Raw genomic sequence first — 25167 nt, forward strand, 5'->3', positions numbered from 1 at the left:
TTAATATTTTATAAATCTTAACATTTAATTTTAATGTTGGTTTAGATGTTGCTACTTCTCATTCAATTAATAGGCCCCTTTCATTTCCTTACACTGGCAATAATGTGGAGGGCATTTTAGGACATTATGTGCACAAGAAGACGTGCCTGAATATAATTTAGAGTTCAGTATTAATTAACTTTCTAACTGACGGATGCTACAAGCTCTGATATAACAGGCCTTATAAAACACCTATAAAACACATAAGTCTGACAATGACCCATGTAATAATTTTGTTATTGCTGAAATTTTACACAGTAATATGGAATGGTGCACCTCTGAATTTGCTTCCTTGTTCATCTATATCATGCACAGTATCAAAGGACTGCAGTCTAGCCATTACAGCTAGTCTGTGACATAGGACTGATTGCTTTATGGCTGTTCAAAGTTACATCAACCACCCACAAAAGCTATTTATGGCTTTTGTGTACAGCCATTGGGTCCCCACAGGCCTTTTCTTCCTCCCACGGGTCCTGCAGGCCTTAAGCCTGATTCTACCCCACCAAGCCTCACATTCTCCTCCTCATTTACCTTTTGAAGAACTCTGGAGCCTTTTGCAGCACTGGAAGGATCGCTTAATCGCACAGCCATGTAGCCCAAGTCCGGAAGTTCCCACCATGTTCCCAGTGGCCACATTGAATTCTGATATGATGATCCTAATTTTCACAAAGCAACCTAGAAACTTGGCAGCTAAAAACCAGATTATAAATCAGGTAAAATCCTCCAAATATTTGCCTATGAATTTTTATAATTCTACTAAATGCAAGGCAGATCAACATTAGGTAAAGGTAAAGGTTCCCCTTGCACATGCATGCTAGTTGTTCCCGACTCTAGGGGGCAGTGTTCATTTCCGTTTCTTAACCGAAGAGCCAGCGCTGTCTGATGACGATTCCATGGTCATGTGCCCGGCATGATTAAACACCGAAGGCGCACAGAACGCTGTTACCTTCCCACCAAAGTGGTCCCTATTTTTCTATTTGCATTTTTACATGTTTTTAAACTGCTAGGTTGACAGAAGCTGGGGCACGTAACGGGAGCTCACTCCGTTACGTGGCACTAGTGATTCGAATTGCCAAACTGCTGACCTTTCTGATCGACAAGCTCAGCGTTTTAGCCACTGAGCCACCACGTCCCCTACATCAACATTACATCATCCAAAATGCATGAAAAATAACAGTTATAATCCTATAGCACAGTCAAACATCATCACAGGAAATGCTTTATGCCATTTTGGATGATGTCATAATTTTATGATAATTTTTATGTCATTAAATGTTTTATAAAATTTACCAAATTTCAATTCCACCGGAGTCCTTGATCCCAAATTTTGGACATGTTCTATAAATTAGCCCATTTGAGATAATTTGGTTCAAAAATTGTTGCCTTTTGCCCAGTTAAAGGTTACAAGAACAAGTGTTTTAACGGTATATGGATACTTTCTGGTGGCCCCAAGTGTTCCAAACAAGCTAATAAAAAGAAATCCAAGTGAATTACAATTGGACCTTTCTGGATAAGAGCCTATTGAATCCATACTTCATATCCTGCTGCTAAATTTTATTGTTTTATAAGGGTCAAACGACCCATTTTATCATCACTTATTCACCAAAGTACTCAGTCAATTCTTACCTATTCTATGTAAAGTTAAATACACAGACTAGTACTCGGTTTCTATAAACATTATCTAATTTGGTTACATGTTTGTAAAACCAAGTGCAATTTGATTGTTTTGATGATCTAGTTATAAAACTATTGTGTCCCATTGGATGTCAATTTGTTGCATTCTGATTAGTGACCAAGTAAAGAACCAGTGTTGCTACTGGTAGGTGTTGCCTTAAGTATTATATGTTATTTATTTATTTATTGGTTCGATTTATATGCTGGGCGGCTTACAATGCGTTAAGCAATAGCCTTCATACTTTTGTATATACCTGCTTAGTAGGGCTTTCCCCCCTCCCCCCGCAAGCGGTGTTCTTTTTTATACAAAGTCAGCTTATTGCCCCCACAAACCGGGTCCTCATTTTACTTACCTCGATGGAAGGCTAAGTCACCCTTGAACTTGGTGAGATTTGAACTTGCAGTAATTGCAGGCAGCTGGTGTTACTTAACAGTGCTTTAGTCTGCTGCGCCACCAAGGCTCTTACTGTATATGCTGTATTCTGTATATGCTGTATGTGTCCTTATAAGCCTTTCATATGTATTCCGCAAGCTTTCCTGAACAATTGGAATGGATTGCATGTATATTTATATTTCTTTGTAACCAAATACAGTACATATTTTTGATATCATTTCTTCTTTATGTCTTAAGAACTTTAAGAACTGCCAAAACAGTTAAAATGTCATCATTATTTCTACAGGCTCAGTGTTAGTTCTCCAAGTAAATATTGGTGCAGTAGTTTCATTATGTGATTTAAAAACAAAACAAAACCCAAACAACTTACACCATCTCAACATAAAAAACTTTCCAAAATCCTGGTTTAGATTTCAGGTACAAATTTTCAAGGGATCTTAACAAGCCTTGATTCCCTTGACCTCTATACCAATATTGGTCTGGTTTATGAATTATTTTCAGCTTTACTTAGAATTATTTTTATCTATGTAAAATACTTTAAAAAATTATTTGGGCTACCACATAAACTAAAAGTATTTGATTAAAAACATAATGTATATTATAGAAACAATAAAAACATTAACATAAAGCAAAACAGTTTGCAAAAATAGTAAAGAGACACATATCTTCAGTGTTTGGTTAAATAATAGGGAGAAAAGAACTGGTTAGAAAAAGAATATGAAATTAAAGGCTAACGTAAGAGAAATAACGTTAGTCAATTTAAAAAACAATACAAATGTGAGAATACAGCAATATTTTGTGGAATGCCTTTTGGTTTTTAGCATTTCTTGCTTTAATAAAAATGCTGGGTACTAGATATATATATATATATATACATATATACATATTTCTTTTTTAATAGAGGAAATGCATGCAGAACTCTGTTATGCTGAATGTTTACTGCAGAAAGCAGCCTTGACATTTGTACAGGTAAATATAGTGTACAAGTAATATAGTTTGTGTATATATTGCCAATCTATTAGAATATAGGACTTTAAAAACAAAATTTTCTTTGGTATCTTGCTATTGCCTTTCTGAGGCAAGACATTCAGATACAAGTATGAATTTATTAATATTAAGACATGGAGAAAGATTAGAATTTCAGTAGTGAAAGCAGTTTGCATTTACTTTTAAAAGCTAAAGTAGGATTTGTGAATCTCAGTGAAGTCATCTGGCAAATTATCTTCAGCACGCACTTTTTTCTTATCCATGAGATTCTTCCATCAAATATTACAGAAATTTGGAAGCCATAAATTCTGTATGCATACTATAATGTTCAGAAATATTGTTGCCCAAATGTCTTATATGGAATTATCACTTGCTTCTGTACAAGATTGTCTTGCCAGTTTCTACAGTGTTAGATGTGACTGTGTTCTTTTTGAGATGTTCTCACCTGAAACACATTTAATCCTGCTTCATAGACAGACATTATCAATTTCTTCCTTGTTTGCTCGTGCTTTGGAACCAACCTGTTTGCTTTTCTCCTGTGCTAAGTAAACACCATGCTACATTATAGATACAGTAATGACTCTTGCCATTCTGTTTCCTATAATGATAGATGGAAAGCCTTTTTACCCATCCTATAATCATGGATTCTAAATTTCAATAAAATGTTTTTCTGGCCAAATCTGACTTAGCTTCTATATTCATCCACATCTTCTGTATGTGTGTGACTTTAGGAAAAGGTGTTGGGGATTGGTTCTGCATTGGAATGCTGTTAACCAACTCCAAAATTGTGGCTCTCAGCGAAGAAATAACATTCTGATTTTGAATATAAATCCTATTTATACAGTTGATTAATATTCTGTCTTTGCTGGTGAACTTTGCTATCCTACATACACAATTATATAGAAGTTTGATAGTGAGATTTATTCCTTAGGTTGCAAAAATCAGCTTGCAAGAGGGCACTCTTTATCAGATCAGATATGGCTCTGATAAAAAAAACTAATAAGTAAGGAAGAATTTACAGTACAATCAAGCAATAAAGCTAAAGATATTCTTTGCCTGTTATGTATTGAAATATCAGATCTTGCTAAACAGGCTGCTTAGAACATGTTGAATCTGGCAACTTGGTTGTTATTCAAATGATACTTATTTGATGGGAGTGAGAAACGTGTCTGAAAGCCAGAATTTCTACAATTAAGCCCTCTCTCTTAATCTTCAGTAAATATATATGCAGGATCATCCTTGTAAACTGTCAAAGAACTCAGTAAATAGTAAAATAATTGTTCATGATTATACTCTATTGAAGCTTTTGTGCAATCCTTGTATTCATAGAACTGAAGTATGTGTTCAGAGTCAGAATCTTTTATCATTAAATATTTATCAAATGTTTTATCAAATTCATATTTAGGAATATCTTAAAAATCAACAGTACAGCCTATTAAAAATAAGTAGGGTTGTACTTCAGTACAAGTACAAGTACTTCAGTACAAGTACAACTACATTACAAGCTTAACGTGGTTCCTATATTTTCAAGATGAGCATATTTGATATAAACTATTAGTTATTAACTAATTATGAATCATATTGCATAATACCATTCATATACTAAAACTGGAATCATACAGAAATTGTACCTTTTGTGTAAAGATAACAAGTGGAAATTGCTGAAGAATTCTGTTTACTATTCAAAAGATTCTGGAAATGCCAAGCTTTGTTGTTCATTATGTTGTTACTGTAACTAATATTACAGTTCTTGTTATTTTTATTATCATTTACTTTTAGCACCATCTAGTGTTATCATATGTTACTTCAATTTGTTCCATAATGTTTTGCTTCTCGGTGATTTCTTTAATGAAGTTTCTTGGTTAAGAATAGCTTTCACATTCTTCTATATATATTTAGAAGTGTGTGTGTGTGTGTGAACATTTAATTTTTAAAGCTATTTTCAAAATATACATTTTATAGTGTTTATTCATTTTAAAAATCCATGAGTATGATGTATACAGCTGTACTATTTTATTCATTATTTAATTTAAAGTGTATTTTTCTTCCAGGATGAAAATATGATCAATTTCATCAAAGGTGGCTTGAAAATCAGAACAAGTTATCAAATATATAAGTACGCTCATATAGTATTTCACTTTGGCTGTGTATTATGTCTATTCGTGTTTTATGTTTCAGTAAATTAATTCCCCATTGTAGCTTGAAATAGTGGGGGAAAATTTCCTGGATTAAATTTTTTTTTACAATTCTATCATTTTGGCAGTAATTTCAGTCCTGCTTTTATTTACTCCCCTCTCCTTTAAAAATCATGCCAGATGGAAGATCGAAGACAAGAATAGAATATGACTATGAATTTACAAAGATAAAGCAGAACAAAACATAAATAATAATGATAAATCTATATATATATATATTTGGATTGTTTTATATTTTCTGATACCAATGGTAATTGCTTGTGAATTACTTTCTATTGGCAAATCATTTCCATAACATTATTAAGAAAACTGCAGGGTTGCAGACACCAGGAATTAAGCTTGGCTCAGTGCCATCCTTACTGCTAGATATGCAAAAGGTTATGGTTACATCATATGCTAAGCAGGGCCACAAGATATCTAGGGTTACTTCCAATTGTGTGATTCTGCCATTTAAAATACACAGGTGATTATAGAAGACACAAAATATTGTGTTTCTATATAAAGAAATAGGATCTTTATATAAAAAAATAGGATAAAGAAATAGGGATAGACATGGGTGAAATTAAGCAGGCATGGTGTGGATATGAATGAATCTAAAAACGGTATCAGAAATTATAAGCTCCTGATTGTAATGTTTTTCCATTTCATCAAATTAGCTAGGGATTGTAGCTAATATGAGATTATAGATCTATAATATGAGATTATAGATCTTTGACAGTATTTATATGTATTTCAGTTTAAAAAAAACCTGGGATCTGATTTTAAATGAGGTTGTCAGGAATTATATAAAAAATAAGTTTATACTTACAAAAAATACCCCTTGTGAGAGCTTGTAATAGTCTTTTCCCCTTTCTTTCCCCCTTATGCCTCCTTTTTCAGATTTGTAAATTTATAAAGATACTAAGTAAGCATTTAATACACCGATATTACAATGTAAGTAGGCAAATACTGGGTGTCATTGGTCAAATTACTCTGAAATCATAGATTTTGGAATTCTAGAATAGAAAATAATGGAAATTGCTTAAATAGATGTGAATTTTTATGATAATGTTGGTGTGGCAAGTATCTGTAAATTTAAATTTAGATAAAGATGTAGGACAGTCATGCATTCCTGGGCTGTTAGTAATGTGGCCCCACAAGATATAATTAATATTTAAAAAGGAAGTTTGTTATTTATATCCATTAATTATATTATATATTTCATATGCAACCTAAGACAATTCCTGTTCACTCATTGGAATCCAACCAAGCGACACCCATGATGTAGGGTATAGCATGGTAAACTAAATCTTTGAAATAATAATAGTTAATATTATCATTGCTATTATCTAAGTTAGCATGATTTGTTTTGTTAATCAAAAGGGAATGCCTTCAGGTTCTGCAGATGACCCAAAGCAGCAAAGTCAGGAATGAAATATTCCACCAGTTTGAAGGCGGAGTACAACTAGGAATAGGAGCTTTCAATCTGGTATGAGCATTCCTTCCAATGTGTAATCGAACTTTTGATGCATGAGCTATTTAAAACAAGTGCATTATATTGTACCTTTCAAAACATTATTGTGCTTTCATTACACCCTGTACAATTTTTAAAATAACTGTACATATGCATCTTATGATTTGTTGTTTTACTGTTTTATTTGAATACAGAACTGACAGGGATTTTTTATTTATTTAATTATTTTAGATTTATATGGCTGTTCCTCTCACCATGGCTCTGGGCAGAAAACAAGTTTAAACAAAGTCTACAGTATAAAACCATTAAATTATACAATTCCCCACATACAATTAAAAAAAGAAATGCTGAGTGTAAAAAAACATAACATCAAGTCATTTGGCCTTTATTAATGTTATTTGAAGATTGTGCTGAACATTTTTAAAGCTATTATGCTATAACTTAAATATTTGTTTTTTCTGCTGTATTAAAAACAGATGGAATCTTTGTTTCTTTCCTTTTTGCAGATGCTGTCCCTTTTACCAGGAAGAATTCTTCGACTTCTTGAATTTATTGGGTTTTCAGGCAATAGGGTATTACATTTGTTATGAATTTTTAAAACAGCTTACGAGCTCTGCTTGTCAGGACAGGAATAAATAATTGATGCATCTGGATCATCTTCAGATTTCATTGACTATCTGATTATAGGGGTATGAGATGTAGGTGACACAAAGTATTTAAATCTTTAGTTTTAAAATCTTCAATATTTTTATTACTATTGCTTTTAATAAAGCAGATTTTACAAATAATGGGATATAATTGCTGTCACCAACTGCTAACAAAATTGTTCTATTAACAGAACTTACCCTTTGACTGGTTTCTTTGTTTACTTTCTCTCCTTTCTCCAGTGAACAATGTATATATTTCCTCTCTGTCTCCTGTCTATAGCCTTGTCAGAATGGGACAACTTGCCACAAGCAAACTTGCCATGGCCAACTCACCACAGCCAACTTGCCGCGGAACAACTCATTGCAGGACAATTTAACAATTCAATTTAGTTATTCAATATCAAATAAAAACTTTTAAAATTTTTGTCATTTACATTTCATTCTGTCCCTCCTTTTGCATCCTTAAGTGTTTCAATTCCACCATTCCTTTGATATTAGTGACAAGTTGGATGTAGTGAGTTGACTATGGCAAGTCGGCCATGGTAAATTGTCATAGACTTAGCCCTGTGCCTGAAAGTGGAGAGAAAACAATGGTGCACCCCACATTGACCCCACCTCTCTCCTGGGAATGAGGTGTGAAGGCTTGAGGGGGGCCTTTACGTGCATTCACTTGAACACAAAAATAGTTGCATTTTGATCCATGACCCTTTTTTATTTATGTTGTGGATCACATAGAGCAGGGCTGTCAAACTCCTGGTCCGTGGGCCGGATGCATCACACGCTGGTCATGCCCATGTCCGGCTAAGCAAAGGGGAAAAAGGTCCCAATATGTTATGTGATCCCACCGTGACAATGCGAGTTTGACACTCCTGCTCTACATGATCCACAACCTAAATAAAACAGGATCATGGATCAAATAATATTCAGTACATTGAATAATCCATAAGACATACATCACTTCACTTGCAAATGATACTGACATAGTTGGAATTCTACCTTGCTGTTCTGCCCCAGCTACGGACCCCAAAGAACGCAGCACACACAAAGTCTGTACAAACCTTAGTTACTAAATTAGATCAGTCTTTTTCAGATAAAGGCTGTTAATTAACTTTCTTAACAGCCTACAAGAATCCAAAGAATAAATAATCGTAATCTTACTATGGTTGGCATAAAGCTCAGAAGCAATTTGCAGGAAACTGATAAGAGAACTAAGATCAGGACGCGAAGGAGAGTGAATGAAGTTGTTCCCTGCAAATTGCCTCAGTCGTTGTCCTTCCTTAAATAGGCTAAGGGAGTGGCCAATTAGCCCCAAGCCTTACTCTTGAGGAGACCTCCTGAGGAACCAGTCCTGCCTTTTGGCAGCTCTGCGCACCTGTGCATCAAGAAGAGGCTCCTCCTCTTCTTCCTCTTCACTTATGGGAGCTTCTGGAGGTTCTGAAGGCCCTGGCTGAATCCCCCTCATTGTCTGACTTGAGTGCCAGCTGCATAGGCTGCTGGTGCAGGACCACACCAGCCTCCTCGCTGTCGGAATCAGCTACTAGCTGCACAGGCCGCTGACGGGCCACAACACTTGCTGCTGTGTTCATACAAGTTTCTTTTTTGTGTTTTCTTGAAATAACTAGCATTCATAAAAATGATAGACTATTGTGACTTATATTGTACAATTTTGTGGCTGTTGACAGGAACATGGTCTCCATCAGTTACGGGAAGGAGCTTCTGGTCCCAGTTTACGAGCAATACTGTGCACTTTTACCTTGTTGCTATATCACACCTTTGTTTCATTAATCCTTGGTAAGAATTAAAAATGAATACCTAGGTGAAAAATAATTTAGTGTATCACAAATTCTAATATAATTCCTAGTATTTATTTGTTTTGTTTGTATTTTCAGCAACACTAGTGACTGGTTTATAGTATAGAATGAAATTAAGTTAATAAATTAGTTAACATTAGTTACGGTTGTGCTAACCCAATTAACTATAATCTTGATAAAAGAAAGAAGGGAACAAATTGTTCTACATAGGATGAAAAGTGCTTGCTCCCATGTTTTTTGCTATTAACATTTGATAGAAGTCTGTCTAGCACATCTTTGGAAGGAAATAAGAATGACAAAGCAAAGAAATCATTTATTTATTTATCTATAATTAAAATGTAGGATTTTTATAAACAATAGCGTGATGGGATTTTGGAATTAGGCATGTCAATTTGAATCATCTTGATGCCTTTCAATTCAAAGCATTTATGTTATTAGGAATTTAAATAACATTCAGAGAATGCAAATTAAATTAGCCCTGAACTACCTATGGTAATATTAAGAAATGAATATCTAATGTATCAAATGAATATCTAATTCTTATTTAACATTTGCTTCAGATGTTTGGAAAAATTAGAAATAGTTTTTGGTTTCTGATCTTTTTTATTCACACACTTTTTGAAGATAAAGCAGTTCCATCAGTACACAGAATGGGAGATGAGATTTTTATAGAATTGGATACCTAAATAATGATTAAAACTCCATTACTACTGAAGTTATTTTGATAAAGAATAGGTTAAAAGCTACAACTTAATTTTAAAGGAGTTCAATCATTCTTTCATAAATTATCTAGCTCTCATCAGGGAAGAGACATCTACTGTATTTAAAAGCAATCTCACATTAAAAAAAACAGGTTCTTTTGAAATTATAGATCTGAATTAAAATTTCTTTGAAACATTTTATTGCATATAATTCTTATAAACTGAATATTATTTATTTTAGATTTAGTTAAATCTGGTCATTTATTAACTATATTAACAGTTTTTCTAATTGATCATCTTTCTACATAAATGTTGTTTCTGGATAGAAAAACAATACTTTTGCTTTGAGAGAGTGAGAGAGAGTCATTTCCTTTTGGCTTTATTCCTACTTCATCTTTCGTTTTAACTATGGTCCTGATACTTCATTTCGTTAAAAAAGCAAGAGGAAAAAAACCCATATTCAAAAATGTTTTCTTTTTTAAAAAAAAACCACTAATGTTTGATAGTATCTTTCAGTGTTATGTTTCACTGTGAATGTCTTCCTCTACTACAAGTTGTCCTCAACTCACAACCACAATTGAGCCAACATTTTTGTTACTAAGTGAGACATTTGTTAAGTGAGTTTTGCCCCATTTTACGACCTTTTCTGACACCATTATTAAGTGAATCATTGCAGTTGTTATGTTAGTAACAGTTAGTTGGTTATGGTTGTTAAGTGGATCTGGCTTCCCCATTGTCTTTGCTTCTCAGAAAGTCACAAAAGCTGATCGCATGACCCCAGGACACTGTAACCGTCATAAATACATGCTAGTTGCCAAGCATCCAAAGTCTGATCATATGAACATGGGGATGCTACAACTGTCATAAGTATGAAAAATGGTCATAAGTCACTTTTTTTCAGTGTTGAAGTAACTTTGAATGGTCACTAAAAGGTTATAAGTTGAGGACTACCTGTACTATGACAACTTTTATTACATTTCATTAACATAGATTTTCTTCTAATATTGTTTTCTAATAATACTATATATTAATTGTATTGTTTTCTAATAATACTATATATTAATTAGCTTGTATGAATCAATATATTATATTGTTATCAATACTGAGAGAGGATGTTGATATTTCTACAGGAACAGGGGAAGCCAATCTCCTTGAAGCAGAGGCTCTCCTTCAACCTTATCTTCAGAAGTTCCCAAAGGTTTTATGATTTCACATTGTTAAGTATTTTTAACTGTGGTTAACACTTCTACCTTACTAACAAAGTTGCAATCTTTTTCAAGGGTGCCCTCATTCTGTTTTACGATGCCAGAATCAACATATTGAAAGGAAATTTTGAAAAGGTAACAGCAGATTGCCCCCTTTTAAAATTAAAACTGAGGTTCTGTATTAGTTATAGGAAAATCTTGCTCACAAGCTTAAAAAAAATCAAAGCAGGGAAAAAATGGAGGAGAAAAAGAAAACTTGAACACTTTGATAAAATGCTCATAATGATCAAGTTCAGTAATGACATTTGAGAGTGGAAAGAGCCCTCCAAAAAACCCAACAACCCCCCAAACAGCTGTTACTCCACCAAGTTAGGGAATATCAATAGCAATCGTAAGGTTTACTTTCATAAAAAGCAAGTCCTCATATTTTCAGTTTTTCATGTGAGATGGCAAACCCTCATAAAACTAACCTACGTAAGAATCAAATATACCGATTCTTTCCTTGCTAAATCTGATCATTGTTATAAAGCCGTCTTAAAATGTTTAGACAGGCTTATTTTATTGGCAATTAATGTCCATTCCACATTCCGCACATAACACCAAATTGCAGTTGTTTGCTTGAATATTCTAAATAATGAACTATAAAATTCATGATATTCTTTATATCTATCTTTTAATATAAAATGAAAATAAAAGGCTATAATTTGAATGAGAAATTTTCTTTTATATGGTTTGACTTTTCTCTCCCTTTAAATTCCAGGCTGAGGTAACATTCCAGGATTGCATTGCAGCTCAGCAAGAGTGGAAACAGATCCATCATCTCTGCTACTGGGAACTGATGTGGTGTTACTCCTTCCAGCAGAACTGGCTTCAAGCATATCGGTATGCAGATCTGCTTTGCAAAGAAAGCAGGTGGTCAAAGGTAAATGGGTAACCCAGTACTGTTGTGAAGTGGTGAGAACACTTCATGCTTACACAGTATGCAATCATAAAAGCCTCCCTGGGTTAAATACTCAAATGCCATTCAGCTCAACATTGATTTAAAGGAAATCGTTAATTGTAACTGATTTTTAGAACTGGGAAATTGGCAAAGTGGAAATTATAGTAACAACCACTGTGAAAAAAATGCTTTGCTAGACCATTCTGTAACACATTCCACATTTATGATTTTTTTCCCAGTAAGATGGCCCCTTGTTTTCCTATGACCTCATTCACATTGACAAAAAAGGCGTCTTAAATATGGGCATTTCTAATAAGTCACAATTATGTCAAAACAATTTATTACTTATGTCATCAGGCAAATAACACAATTATGTACATGATGTCTGATGCAAGTAGATAATTAGAGACGCTAGTGGTGTCAAGAATCTGTGTCATCTACTTTTGCTCACTACAGACACCTGTGCTTTGTGTAAGGCAAAACTTTGATGGTAATTTTAATGGAACAATAATTTGGCTTAATACCTCTGTGATCATAGTGTGTACAAGGAAACAACTGTGATCAGATATGTTGTAAGAAACTATATATTGAATATTTTTATTCTATTTTGCCTAGGCAATATATGTGTTCCAGAAAGCTGCCATTTTGTGTATGCTTCCTGAAGCTGATGTGAAAACAACAGGAGAAGATATTGTAGCTTTGTTTCGGTAATACTTTTCAAAAGAAAAGAATTTATTTAAAGCTTGATCTTTTAAGCTATATATCTTGAAAATTTCATGTTTTTTTGCCTACTATCATTGCCTTACTCATCTGAGAAAGATTGTTTTCATTTATAACCTTATGGTTTGTGGGGTGGTGGTGAATCCTTTCCTAGGGATTTGCTATAGAGTTTCTTCTGCCACTTGAATTTATATTCTGAAATGGATGATGGCATATAAAATAAATTCTAGACATAAGTATGTCCTACCCTTAGTGAAAAAAAATGTTTCAGCCATTCCTCTTCCAACCAGTACCTTATCTTGATTATCTAGGGATAATACATCCGAAGTGAGAAATCTGCTGATCTGGCATGAGACATTTTTGGGGAATCCATATTGCACCTAAAACTGCACAAAAACTAAAATAAAGTTTTTGCTCCATTTTGCTAGAAAGTTCCTGACTTAACTTTTAAGATTTGGAAAATTAGCTTCATAGATTAAAATACTTGGACTTTTTTGCATCAATTTTTTGTCATTCCATTAATCAAATTCCATACTTTGGCCCTTACAAAGTACTGTCTGTCGTACTGTTGATACAGTTGCATGTGATTCAATACGATTTGCTGCATTTGAAAACATATAAACATGAGACATCTTAGGAACCTCTGTTCTTTCTTTGTATGTGGTTTATTAGTTGGAATGCTTTCATAACAATCTTGTTCTTGTTTTCTTTTCCAAATATATGGAAAAAGGATCCTAAAAAAGGATTTAACATTTTTTACATTGTAACTTTGCAAATACATTTTTAGATTTACTACTGTGGAAGCATTTTGTCAAGCATGCTTGAAAAGCTTTCTGTCTACAAGACAATAAGCCAAATGTTGTTCACAAACCTTTATTACTAGGATCTACATGAATGATTTCAACTTACTGCTGGAAAGCCTTCACCTAACTATCAGATTAGATTGATCATTTTGATCCTTTTTCCTTTCCAGTGATAATTTCTTTTATTCTTGATCTCCTGTCTCTTTCATCGCTTTCTTGCAGATTTTTGAGATGAAGTTCCCTTTAGTATTTAGCACTCTTTTTCATTTTCTGTACCTGTACCTGTACCTCACTATAGCTATATGTTCTATAGTGAGGTTTTCCTACCTAGAGATACCATGATTATGAAATTCTGCTAGGGTTGGGACTGATTCTTTAGATCAACTTGGCAACTTGAAGATGTATGGTCTTCAACTCCCAGAATTCTCTCAGAACATGTTGGGTGGGGAATTCTGGGAGTTGTCCACATGTCTTAAGTTACCAAGGATAAGAAACTCTGCTTTACATTTTTCTGTACCTTTTAAAGACTCATCTGTTTATCCAAAGTTTCATTTGATCTATGTTGATGTGTTTAATGTACTTTCATCATTTTAATTTGCTATAATTTTCTATGATACTCTTCCATTTTTATTTCTAAAAATACACAGCAAGTAATAAATATTATAAATTAAAACTAAAATACCTCTCTAGGCTTTCTTATACAGTAGAACTTACTATAGGTTTGGGGATTGCTGAAATAGAATCAGTAAAGCAAAAGTCAACAATATGAGCTTTTCATGTCTAAAGAAAGTACTGTTTTTCCTCTTATAGGCAAGTAGAAGGCCTAAAGCAAAGAATTGCAGGAAAATCTATCCCAACTGAAAAGTTTGCTGTGAGAAAAGCACGACGCTATGGGACCTCTCCTCCTGTGAAACTAATAGTGCCTGCTCTGGTATTTACAGCAGACTTACTTCAATCATCTTTTGAGTGACAGAGTAAATATGTGTTTGTGTGTATGTATTCTTGTACATAACCAAGAAAAATTAGATTCCCAGTTGGCTTTATCATGGAAAGCCTAATTTATTTATTAGATAAAGCACAGAAGAAACCTATCTATTGACATTTCCTAAATATTGTAAGATAAACTTACAAATGTGTGATTTTATCCGGAACTTATATATCAATGTATTGTAGCTTGTCATGTGAGTTATAATATTTCCAACTCTTGACAGGCGAGATGCTGAACATAAATTATTAGCAAATTGTGCAGAATATATATTCTAATTAATAATGTAATATGTCTGCCAAGATCATTCTCTAAAACTTTGGAGATACATAGATACAGGATCTATCCAGTTTCAGTCTTTGTTATGAGCCAAGTTACATAATAAATATTAAAGGCATCTATAATTTATAGGCTGCTACAATTATAATCAATGTGATCCTCTTTATAAAATATTTTATTTAATATTTCATAAATATGGATTCATGCTGCAAGTAAGTTATATGAGTATTTGTATACTTACATTTTTTCCAGTTTCCAAACAGGAAGAGGTTCAAGAGAGCAAATACAAAAATTAAAATCTGGCATTTTAACAGAAAAAGTATTAATTTTTAATTTGCAATTTTTCATGAAGTGTATCATCTTAATATCTGCTTCCTTTATATTAATAATTGCTTTTTAGCTAGATTCAGAAAATACATTTATTACAGTTTTATAGTTCTACTATTAAATTACACTGAAAGAAATGTTAATGCTAAATGCTAAACATCTAGCTTTATTCAGAAGTAAATAGATAACATTGTAAATAAGTACTTTTCATTCAATGATTACTTTTTCTTAGGAAATGATGTATGTCTGGAGTGGGTTTTCAGTTCTTGGAAAGAGAGCTGACTTCACTGAAAATATGCTAATAACTATTGAAAAAGAAGAAACACTTTTAAAAAATGAAACCCGTGAGTTTTACTTTGATTTATAAAATACAAATTACAAAACAAATGTAACTGAGTATTTTTAAATATTCAATGAAGAAAAGACACATTTGCAGGCCTCTGAATTTAATAAAAATATATTTTATTTATTGGATGCCATAATAAATACCTGTTCTTTTCATACACTCCCAATTCTGATGAATCCAGAGAAACTCACATTGATAAATCCTATCTTTACACTTTGCTTGTGCTTGATAATGTTAAGCAAGGGTCATATTTTTATACACACATACACTCACATGCACAAAAATTTTATTTAGAAATATTAATAAGCTCAGTTTTCCATATTCTAGGAAAAATCCTCTTGTTAACTATACTTTTCATTCTTTCAAAAGTTATATAGTCTTAAATTGGTTGGCAGTAAATATGAAACAAGAGCAAGATTTTGTTGTGACAATAGATGTTGGTTGATCCTGGCTGGTGTGGATTTTAAAATTTTAAAAATGCAGTAACTAAGGGTTAGAGAACTCTTGTTGTAAATAATATTAAAAAAGATCCTCTGAGTATAACAGAAATATGGTTTTCAAAGCAAGACTGTTGATGCATTTTGCTTTAACCTTCTATTAGAGGTAGCAGATGCAATAAAAATATTATGCAGGGAGATCCTCTATCAACTAAACTATCACATATTTCAAGGCTATATAAATACTAAATAATATTTCAAATATTCATCTTTTTAAACATAGCAATTAATAGACCTATTTTCATGATTTCTCACATGTTTAATACTGTGTCTGTTTCTGGAGCTATCATTTTGACCAATAATTGAATATGAATTAAGGAAGGGAAGTGGGAGAATGATAGAGGATATGCTTATTTTGGAACATTTCAGTATTAAGATATACTTTATAGATATTCTGCTTTATACTGGAATCGAATATTCCTAAACAAGATTTTTATTAATTTTGTTACTATATATAATAGTTATTAAAGATTAGATTTAAAAATAAATATAAAAACTGTTAATTATGGTATTTGACAATTGGTTGTATTCACAACTTTCATTATAATAGCTGTAATTTTAAACTCACTTATGTTTAATTTTCAGATCACACTGAATATTACATGGATGATGTATGTTTGCTACAACTACTAAAAGGATTGTGTTTGAAGCATTTAGGAAGACTCTTGCAAGCAGAACTCTGTTTCAGCCAAGTTATTCAAAGGTAAATATTGGGAACAGAATTTTAAGATGCAATAATATTCAGCAACACAGAGAAAATTCATTTGAATATTTCAATTAAAGCCATTAGAACGTAGCATTTAAGAGACATATTTGTGTCTTTCCCTAAGTTAGTGTCTGGCTTTATTCTCCCACATTTCTTTCCCTAGCTGACAAAAGTTTCTTTCTGTGAAAGAAAAGCCAAGGGATCCGTGACATTTTCTCTTGTATTTATAGTTGTATTGGAAAATAGGAAAAAGGGACAGGAACTGTTCAGGCACATATTTGGAATGCTCGCTTACCCTTCTGCCTCTTTTATATATTTAACTATAAATGGAATTTATAGTTTCGTCCATCATTAGGTGCAAAGCTTCTTGGTGTCTTTAAGATGCTGAGGCTGCCATTGACACACAGGGAAAAAAAACTTCAGCAGTGAGTCCATGATACTATCCCATATTCATCAGGTCAAGTCATCTAACCACTGCCTGCCTGGATAATAATTATCACCTGTACCGGTAGTTTATGGATAGTACACATGTGAGTTGCTTAGAGTTTATTTATGTATTTAGTTAGCCGGTTAACATTTTTTATGCCACCCAACTACCAGTAACTTGTAGTTCCCCCCCAAAAAAAATTGCTTTCTTTTCTGACAAAATTCCTGTCCAACTGAGCAGTTGAAAGTTTTCTCTGCATAGATAAAACTTCACCAGCCAAATGGATCATGAAACTTCTGCAGGTGCAGATATCCTTCTTTTCAGCTGTCCATGTTGGTTGCCTTCTATTGGAATTTAAAACTATTCTACCAAAGTACATAAACATGGTTTAAGCCATAAGGTAATTTTAACAGGTAATTTTATAGATATATTCAAAGAGGAATTATTGCCCTTAAGAATGATATGTCTATTGCATTTTAGTGAGAAGCAATTAAAGTATGATACCTATTTAGCTCCATATTCAACGTATGAGTTGGGTCTTCTATATAAACAACAGGATGAAAGAGAAAAAGCTGTAAGATTTATAGAAGCTGCAAAGTAAGTAGTAATTATTTTATACAACTATAATCAATAAATATATAAAATACATTGATTTCAGCTTGCTTAAATACTTTAACATAGTTAAGATACATATATTCTGTTACTGCATCCAAAGAACAAGTTTGGTTCAAGATATCTTGCTGAGTGAAAAAAAAAACAGGAAACATTTATATACTTACTTCTTAACACAAGAGATCAAACTATATTTCCAAATGATTAAGCTACTTCCACATTAGAGAGGAAGATTGCACAAATGCCAAAAGTATAAAAGTTGTTGCAGGAGCCAGATGGGGAAAAAAAGGTGAAGAACACACACTCTGAATTGAAAATAGGAGAATTGAAAGGTTTCTTCTAGAAGATCTTGTAAACTAAAATGACCATCTGATTACTATAAAAATTAAAACTTCGGTATTTGAGAATAAAAATTAAGGTGGGATTTCTATATTTGAGCAGGAACTAATAGTGAACGTTGGATAATGAGAGTGTCTGGATTAGGACAGGGCATAGTCTACTACAGTGTTCCACAACCTTGCCAACTTTAAGATGGGTGGACTTCAAGTCCCAGCATTCTCCAGCCAGCAGCATGCTTAAAATTTAAAAGATACAGATAGTCCTTGATTTATAACAGTTTGTTTAGCTGTTCAAAGTTACAACAACACTGAAAAAATTGACTTATGACCACTTTTCACATTTATGACCATTGGAGTATCCCTATGGTCATGTGATTTACATTCGGATGCTTGACAACTGGTTCATATTTTGTGACCATTGCAATGTCCCAGGGTCTTGTGATCCCCTTTTGTGACTTTCTGACAAGCAAAGTCAAAAGGAAAGCCAGGTTCACTGTTCACTGTGTAATTGAACAACTGCAGTGATTCACTTAACAAATGTAGCAAGAAAAATCATAAAATGGGCCAAAACTCATTTAACAAATTTCTCACTTAAATTTTGAGCTCAATTGTGGTCGTAAGTCGAGGACTACCTGTAAAATATTTCCACTGGAAAAAGCTCATCCACAAATGTCTTTCTTTGATTATATTGGACTGGTTGGGGCATGGCAAATGACCAAGTAAACTGAATGTTCTTTTGTAGAAACAATTACAAGGAATATTCCATGGAATCCAGATTACATTTCAGAATCCATGCAGCACTTAGCAGTATGAAAGTGACTCCTGCTCCAACACCATGATGCCTTCTGAAGTTGATGTCTAACATATCTGTACAAGTTAATGTTTGAAAGCCTACAAAAATCATGTAAATGATGTAACAAAAAATGTAGTTTATATTTTCTATCATTTGTGATAATTGAATGTCTGCCTCATCATTGTGAATGCTTCTTTTTTCTATGGTTCACTTCCATATTTCTGCTTAACATTTTAGAGGAAACCTATTTTATTTATAGAAAGATTAATGCGTGAAACAATAGGGGAATATTAAAAATTGCTGGTACAATAAAGAGTAATTCAAACAATTTATTTTTTTATGGAAATACTAATATTGTTTATGTATGAAACTGTACGATACATTTGGTAATAGTTTCAGCATTGCATAAAGGCTTGTATTTCTGCAATACCTTTATTATGTGATAGGATTTAAAAAATTGGCTGCTGGTAGCCCTAGATGCTGTATCTGGATTTGAAGCTTAGTTTTACATACCAAAGACCAAATTACCATACTGTAGCCAAAATAATGCTTCAAGTCATTTCATGAATGTTAGCTTGCATTCAGTGCAATATCCTGACCATATCTCTAAAAATAGTTAGGAAAGGACTTTGAGCTTTCTTTGATAACCTAAGAGTGTTTTTAAAATATAGGAAGAAAATATTTCTCAGTGAAAAGGGTTATAGTAAAGCAAAAACCAAACAATAGAAATGTTTCAGTTTTTTGTTCCATTATATCTATTTAATTCAGCAACCTTACAGGGAATTCACTATAAAAATATGCAGCTAATGTTCTGAAGATTATGCCCCCTAATTAACACTGGAGGTCAGCAGGTTTCATTCTATTTTCTTCCATATATTGTAGCAAAATTCTCAAATTCCAATTTCATATTTCTTATGGAATTGGTATCCATAATGTTTATTTAGCATATTATCTTGATCAAATTTTTAAAAATGTTTTAACTATGTAATTAAATATTTTTATTCTCCATCTTAATCTCTTATTAATGTATATGTGTTACTTTGCAGTATTTTATGTCACAGAGCCTGCAGGCAAATGACCATGTTTGAGGGCTTATAAATGTTACCTGTCCAGGTTTAGTATTTTCCCATAGGAATAAAAATGTGACTAATCAAGAATGTCTATATAATGACCGTAACTGTCTATGAAAGATATTTATTGGTTTCATACATACTACAGTAGTGGCCAAAATTGTGGAAACCTTTTGGGAAAAGTGTATTTTCTAAAACTAGCTAATAACACCACTTTTTTTTTGGAGTAGTACCATAAAATTATATATCAATGGAAAGATAATTTAGAATAGAACAGAACAGAACAGAACAGAACAGAACAGAACAGAGTTGGAAGGGACCTTGGAGGTCTTCTAGTCCAACCCCCTGCCCAGGCAGGAAACCCTACACCACTTCAGACAAATGGTTATCCAACATCATCTTAAAAATTTCCAGTGTTGGGGCATTCACAGCTTCTGCAGGCAAGTTGTTCCACTTATTAATTGTTCTAACTGTCAGGAAATTTCTCCTTAGTTCTAAATTGCTTCTCTCCTTGATTAGTTTCCACCCATTGCTTCTTGTTCTACCCTCAGGTGCTTTGAAGAATAGTTTGACTCCCTCTTCTTTGTGGCAACCCCTGAGATATTGGAACACTGCTATCATATCTCCCCTAGTCCTTCTCTTCATTAAACTAGACATACCCAGTTCCTGCAACTGTTCTTCATATGTTTTAGCCTTTAATCCCCTAATCATCTTTGTTGCTCTTCTCTGCACTCTTTCTAGAGTCTCAACATCTTTTTTACATCATAGTGACCAAAACTGAATGCAATATTCCAAGTGTGGCCTTACCAAGGCATTATAAAGTGGTATTAATACTTCACGTGATCTTGATTATATCCTTCTGTTTATGCAGCCCAGAACTGTGTTGGCTTTTTTGGGAGCTGCTGCACACTGCTCGCTCATATCTAAATGGTTGTCCACTAGGACTCCAAGATCCCTCTCACAGTTACCACTATTGAGCAAGGTACCACATATATGGTACCTGTGCATTTTGTTTTTCTTCCCTAAATGTAGAACCTTGCTTTTTTCACTGTTGAATTTCATTTTGTTAGATAGCGCCCAATGTTCAAGTCTGTCAAGATCTTTCTGTATCTTGAGCCTATCTTCTGAAGTGTTGGCTAATCCTGCCAGCTTGGTGTCATCTGCAAATTTGATGAGTTCCCCATCTATCCCCTCGTCCAAGTCATTGATGAAGATGTTGAAGAGCACTGGGCCTAAAACAGAGCCCTGGGGTACTCCACTGCATACTTCCCTCCATGTAGATGCAGTTCCATTGAGGACTGGTCAGCCAGTTATGAATCCATTTGGTGGTGATGCTGTCTAACCCACATTTTTCTACTTTATCTAGCTGTAGGTTATGGTATACTTTATCAAATGTTTTACTGAAGTCCAAGTAAATAATATCGACAGCATTCCTCTGGTCCACTGATTTTGTCACTTTGTCAAAGAATGCAATAAGATTAGTCTGGCATGATCTGTTTTTGACAAACCAATTTTGGCTATTGGTTACTAATTTAATCAATCAAGAATGTAATGCAATAAAAGAAGAAAAGTGAAACACATAGAAAAAATGAGATATACAAAAATTATCACGTCAGTTAATACTTAGTTGGGTAATCTTTAGCATGAATTACGGTCTTACAACGTTTTTCCATGGAATGAACCAAGTCTTTTAGTTCTGCAGCTATTATAATGTGAAACCAAGATTGAATAATTGCTTCTATTAACTGGGTTTTATTTCTGGGTCGCTTCTGACTAACAAGTTTCTTTAGTTGGCTCCATAGATTTTCAATTGGGTTAAGATCTGGGCCATTCCCAGACCGTTCCGGCAGTGGAATATGATTATCTTGAAACTCCAAAAAAAAAAAAGTGGTGTTATTATCCATCAAACCTCAAAAATACACTTTTTCCAAAAGGTTTCCACAAATTTGGCCACTATTGTATAGCTGTTTGAGATTAGGTTTTTTTTTTTTTTTTTTTTTTTGGTCTCTGTCTTTCTGTATTTAAATTATTTTATCAGCTGCTAAATGAATTGAAAAGCTGGGCCTTTAGAGTTTTTTTTAATTGTCAAAACTGATGGACATGCACAAAGTCCATGTTCATAAGCAGCTAGTATAGGAACACAAGGATAATTTCTTCTAGATTTTTTAACATGAGTTCTTATATGAATGGGTTTTTCCCCAATTGCAATTCCTCATTGCAATTGACATTTTGCTTTTTTTTTACTATACTTTATTCTGCAAGATCTTTTCCGCATCTATTCTTTTACTCAGTTTTAAATACTGAGTTTAAATACCTTCCAGTTTGAAGAAAAGCACACTTTCTATATAATTTTCCTACATGCTTAAACTAGTTAAGAAAAGAACTAATGGTAAAACCAATTTATCTGAGCACATGTGGCTTTTATACTTTTAATCTGTGTGACACAATGCATGGTTAATACATTATTTCAACTGATTACAAATTTAAGTATTTAAAAAGAGATTTAATTATTTCTTGCCTAGGGACCTTTCATACGTAAAAAGTACGTATGAAACGATGAAAAGTATTCTTCATTTATCGTAATAAATTGCCACTCTTGTGTATGTTTCTTTGTCCAGAGTTTCCCATCCAGAACTCTGTGAGTGTCACTAGGTTACTTATTACATTCTGTTAGAAAAGAACATTGTAAAAATGTAATCATTTCTAGATTTTAAGAACTGAATGTTAAACATAGGGATACAGTTAGGCTTAAATCTGTTTTCCTCCAATTTATAGTTTTGCATTAAAATATTACAACTATTCTATGGTTATAATCTCTATATTAACACTAATTCTTTTAGTGTTAATGTTGCTTAGATATCCACATTCTGCATTGCACATTTAGTAAGAGCTAATTGTTTCCACCTTTTGATAGAACCTTTAGGAAGACATTACATATTTTTATATAAGAAGTTACAGAAAGATTTTGTTTGTGTAAGTTATAGTGGCAGTGGTTCCCATTTGACTTGCACTGTTATCAAAGCCAGGAAATAATATATTAAATAGATTTAGAAATTTTGCTAATTGCAGCAAAACAGTCCAGCTTCTATCAAATTAATAATTCATGCTTTGGAACTGATTTTAATATTCAACTACTGTGGATGTAATTGACTGCTATTTTTCTTGTCTTGTTTGCACTGTATTTTGTAAAGCTGTCTCAAATTAGTTTTAAAAATTGAATAAACTAAAATGTAAGCTACGTTTACTTGGAAACAAAGCTATTTTGGTTAAGCAGAGCTTAGTTTTAAGTAAGAACACATAGAATTTAATGTTGATTGCAGTATAGCACAAGAATTGCAGTGGTGTTATTGAGCAGAATTTGAAGAGAAATTATATCTAATCCTTCATGTGAGTTGTCAAAGTTTTGTTATCCTGCCTTTCTGTGATAGGCAACAAAATAAACATGTATTTAAATAATTCTACAGAGATAAGCGTTTCCATGACTAAATAGGTTGCACATTCAATTGCAAGAAAATTGCCAAAGTATTTTTAGGAATGTGATGGTATATTGAAATTATAAATAAATAAAAATTCTCAACAAGAGCTTTCACACATTGCTTTGCTTCTCTCTCCTGAATACCTGCATATGGAGCCCATAGAACATCTGATAACAAACAAGAACTGTTCAAACTGGTGTTTTTTTTCTCACAGTTTATAGCATTTTAACAATATTTAGTAAGCAGTAACATTGCTAAAACCTATGATGCACGTTAAGGCTGTCCTCCTTAATGACAGGATAAAACCTGAACCAAACAGAGCTAATAGTCCTAGGCAGCCAAACTACTACAGGCAGATCTCAATTTACAACCACAATTGAGCCCAAAATTTCTGTTGCTGTGAGACAATGTTTAAGTGAATTTTGCCCCATTTTACAATTTTTCTTGCCACGGTTAAGTGAATCACTGCAGTTATTAAATTAATAAGACAGTTAAGTGAACTTGGCTGCCCATTGACTTTACTTGTCAAAAAGTTGCAAAAGGTGATCACATGACCACAGGATATTGCAACTGTCATAAATATGAGTCAGTTGACAAGCATCTGAATTTTGATCACATGGCAGTGTTGTAGCAATTGTAAGTCACTTTTTTCAGTGATGTTATAACTTTGAACAGTCAGTAAAACATTTTGTCTTCATAAAATGCTGCCCAAGGGAAACATTTGCTTAAGGATCATGTATTATACAAGCCATACAGCACTTCAGATTCCAAAGAAATGGTGCTTCAAAGCATTTTGGTATAAATCTTCTGTAGGTCAAAAATATTTCTGAATGATCATGTATTATATGATATACCATAAATGTCAGAAGCTCTCTCAATTGACATTTAGCATATAATTCTTGAGAGTTTTAAAATGCAACTTGCATTTCTAGTCTTTTCATTGTGGAAAAATTCTAAGGTCCCAGGTTTTCTCTGAACCTTAAATCTTAAGGTTCTTAAATGCAAAGCATACATGGAGTCCAGAGTTGGCTGTGCTGACTCCAATCTCTCTGTTTCTCACTGATGGTGAAAGATCTGATTTTGGCACCGATATCCATTGTATTTCATTCCAGCCATTAATACACCACATATAAGAATATACCTAAAGGAACATTTGTGTTGAAAACTAATCCATAAATTAATTTCTGCAGACTGTACTTATAGAGTTGTGATTTGTTCTTCTGTGGACATTTTACCTAATTTTTGATACCCAGACATGTTTTGAGAACACATTTTGTCATTTTGACACAACCAAACTTGAAGAGCTGTGGCTAAATTTATGATTATGGGACTGTATCGCCATTCCAAATATTTCACTAGGTCTGACTGAATTTTTACCTATTGGAATTTGTGTGCTCCTATTCAGAGGTGTCTCTATTCTTAAGCAAACACTAATTAGGGTTTTGTTAATTTGTACAGACCTTCTATCAAAGAGTTCGGTACTTCTTGGTAAGTCCGATACTGTGTTAAGCTTGCCTCAAGTCTAATCTGGTGATCTCAGTGGAAACTATAGAACTGAGTCAGATCCCATTTCTGTTATCATCTTCATTTTATTGATAATGGACGGGACTTCCAAGGCCAGAGTTTTACAGATGAAATAATCTAGGGAACGTTACTAAATTAAAAATATTCCTTCTCAGTTTCTTTATGATTAACTTTGAGCAATGCTGTGCTTGATTTTCCTCAGCAGGTGGCAATCTTAA

General features: G+C 33.3%; 1 protein-coding gene across 1 annotated transcript in view; it reads left to right on the forward strand.

Annotated features, from left to right (window-relative positions):
• The window catches only part of TTC39B (tetratricopeptide repeat domain 39B), a 75422-nt gene extending 56306 nt beyond the window's left edge, over nucleotides 1-19116 (forward strand). Inside the window, exons 6-19 of the mRNA XM_070935549.1 lie at nucleotides 3009-3076; nucleotides 5146-5210; nucleotides 6652-6757; nucleotides 7249-7314; nucleotides 9072-9180; nucleotides 11032-11099; nucleotides 11182-11241; nucleotides 11867-12028; nucleotides 12662-12753; nucleotides 14380-14500; nucleotides 15393-15504; nucleotides 16589-16706; nucleotides 17617-17733; nucleotides 18829-19116. Coding sequence (XP_070791650.1) covers nucleotides 3009-3076; nucleotides 5146-5210; nucleotides 6652-6757; nucleotides 7249-7314; nucleotides 9072-9180; nucleotides 11032-11099; nucleotides 11182-11241; nucleotides 11867-12028; nucleotides 12662-12753; nucleotides 14380-14500; nucleotides 15393-15504; nucleotides 16589-16706; nucleotides 17617-17733; nucleotides 18829-18925 — 1361 coding nt within the window. The 3' untranslated portion in view covers nucleotides 18926-19116. The remainder of the gene's footprint in view (nucleotides 1-3008; nucleotides 3077-5145; nucleotides 5211-6651; nucleotides 6758-7248; nucleotides 7315-9071; nucleotides 9181-11031; nucleotides 11100-11181; nucleotides 11242-11866; nucleotides 12029-12661; nucleotides 12754-14379; nucleotides 14501-15392; nucleotides 15505-16588; nucleotides 16707-17616; nucleotides 17734-18828) is intronic.
• Nucleotides 19117-25167: the final 6051 nt, after the last annotated feature.

This window comes from Pituophis catenifer, unplaced genomic scaffold, assembly GCF_029215685.1.
Source record: "Pituophis catenifer annectens isolate HBS135680 unplaced genomic scaffold, rPitCat1.0.hap2 SCAF_2, whole genome shotgun sequence".
In the NCBI taxonomy this organism is placed as follows: domain Eukaryota; kingdom Metazoa; phylum Chordata; class Lepidosauria; order Squamata; family Colubridae; genus Pituophis; species Pituophis catenifer.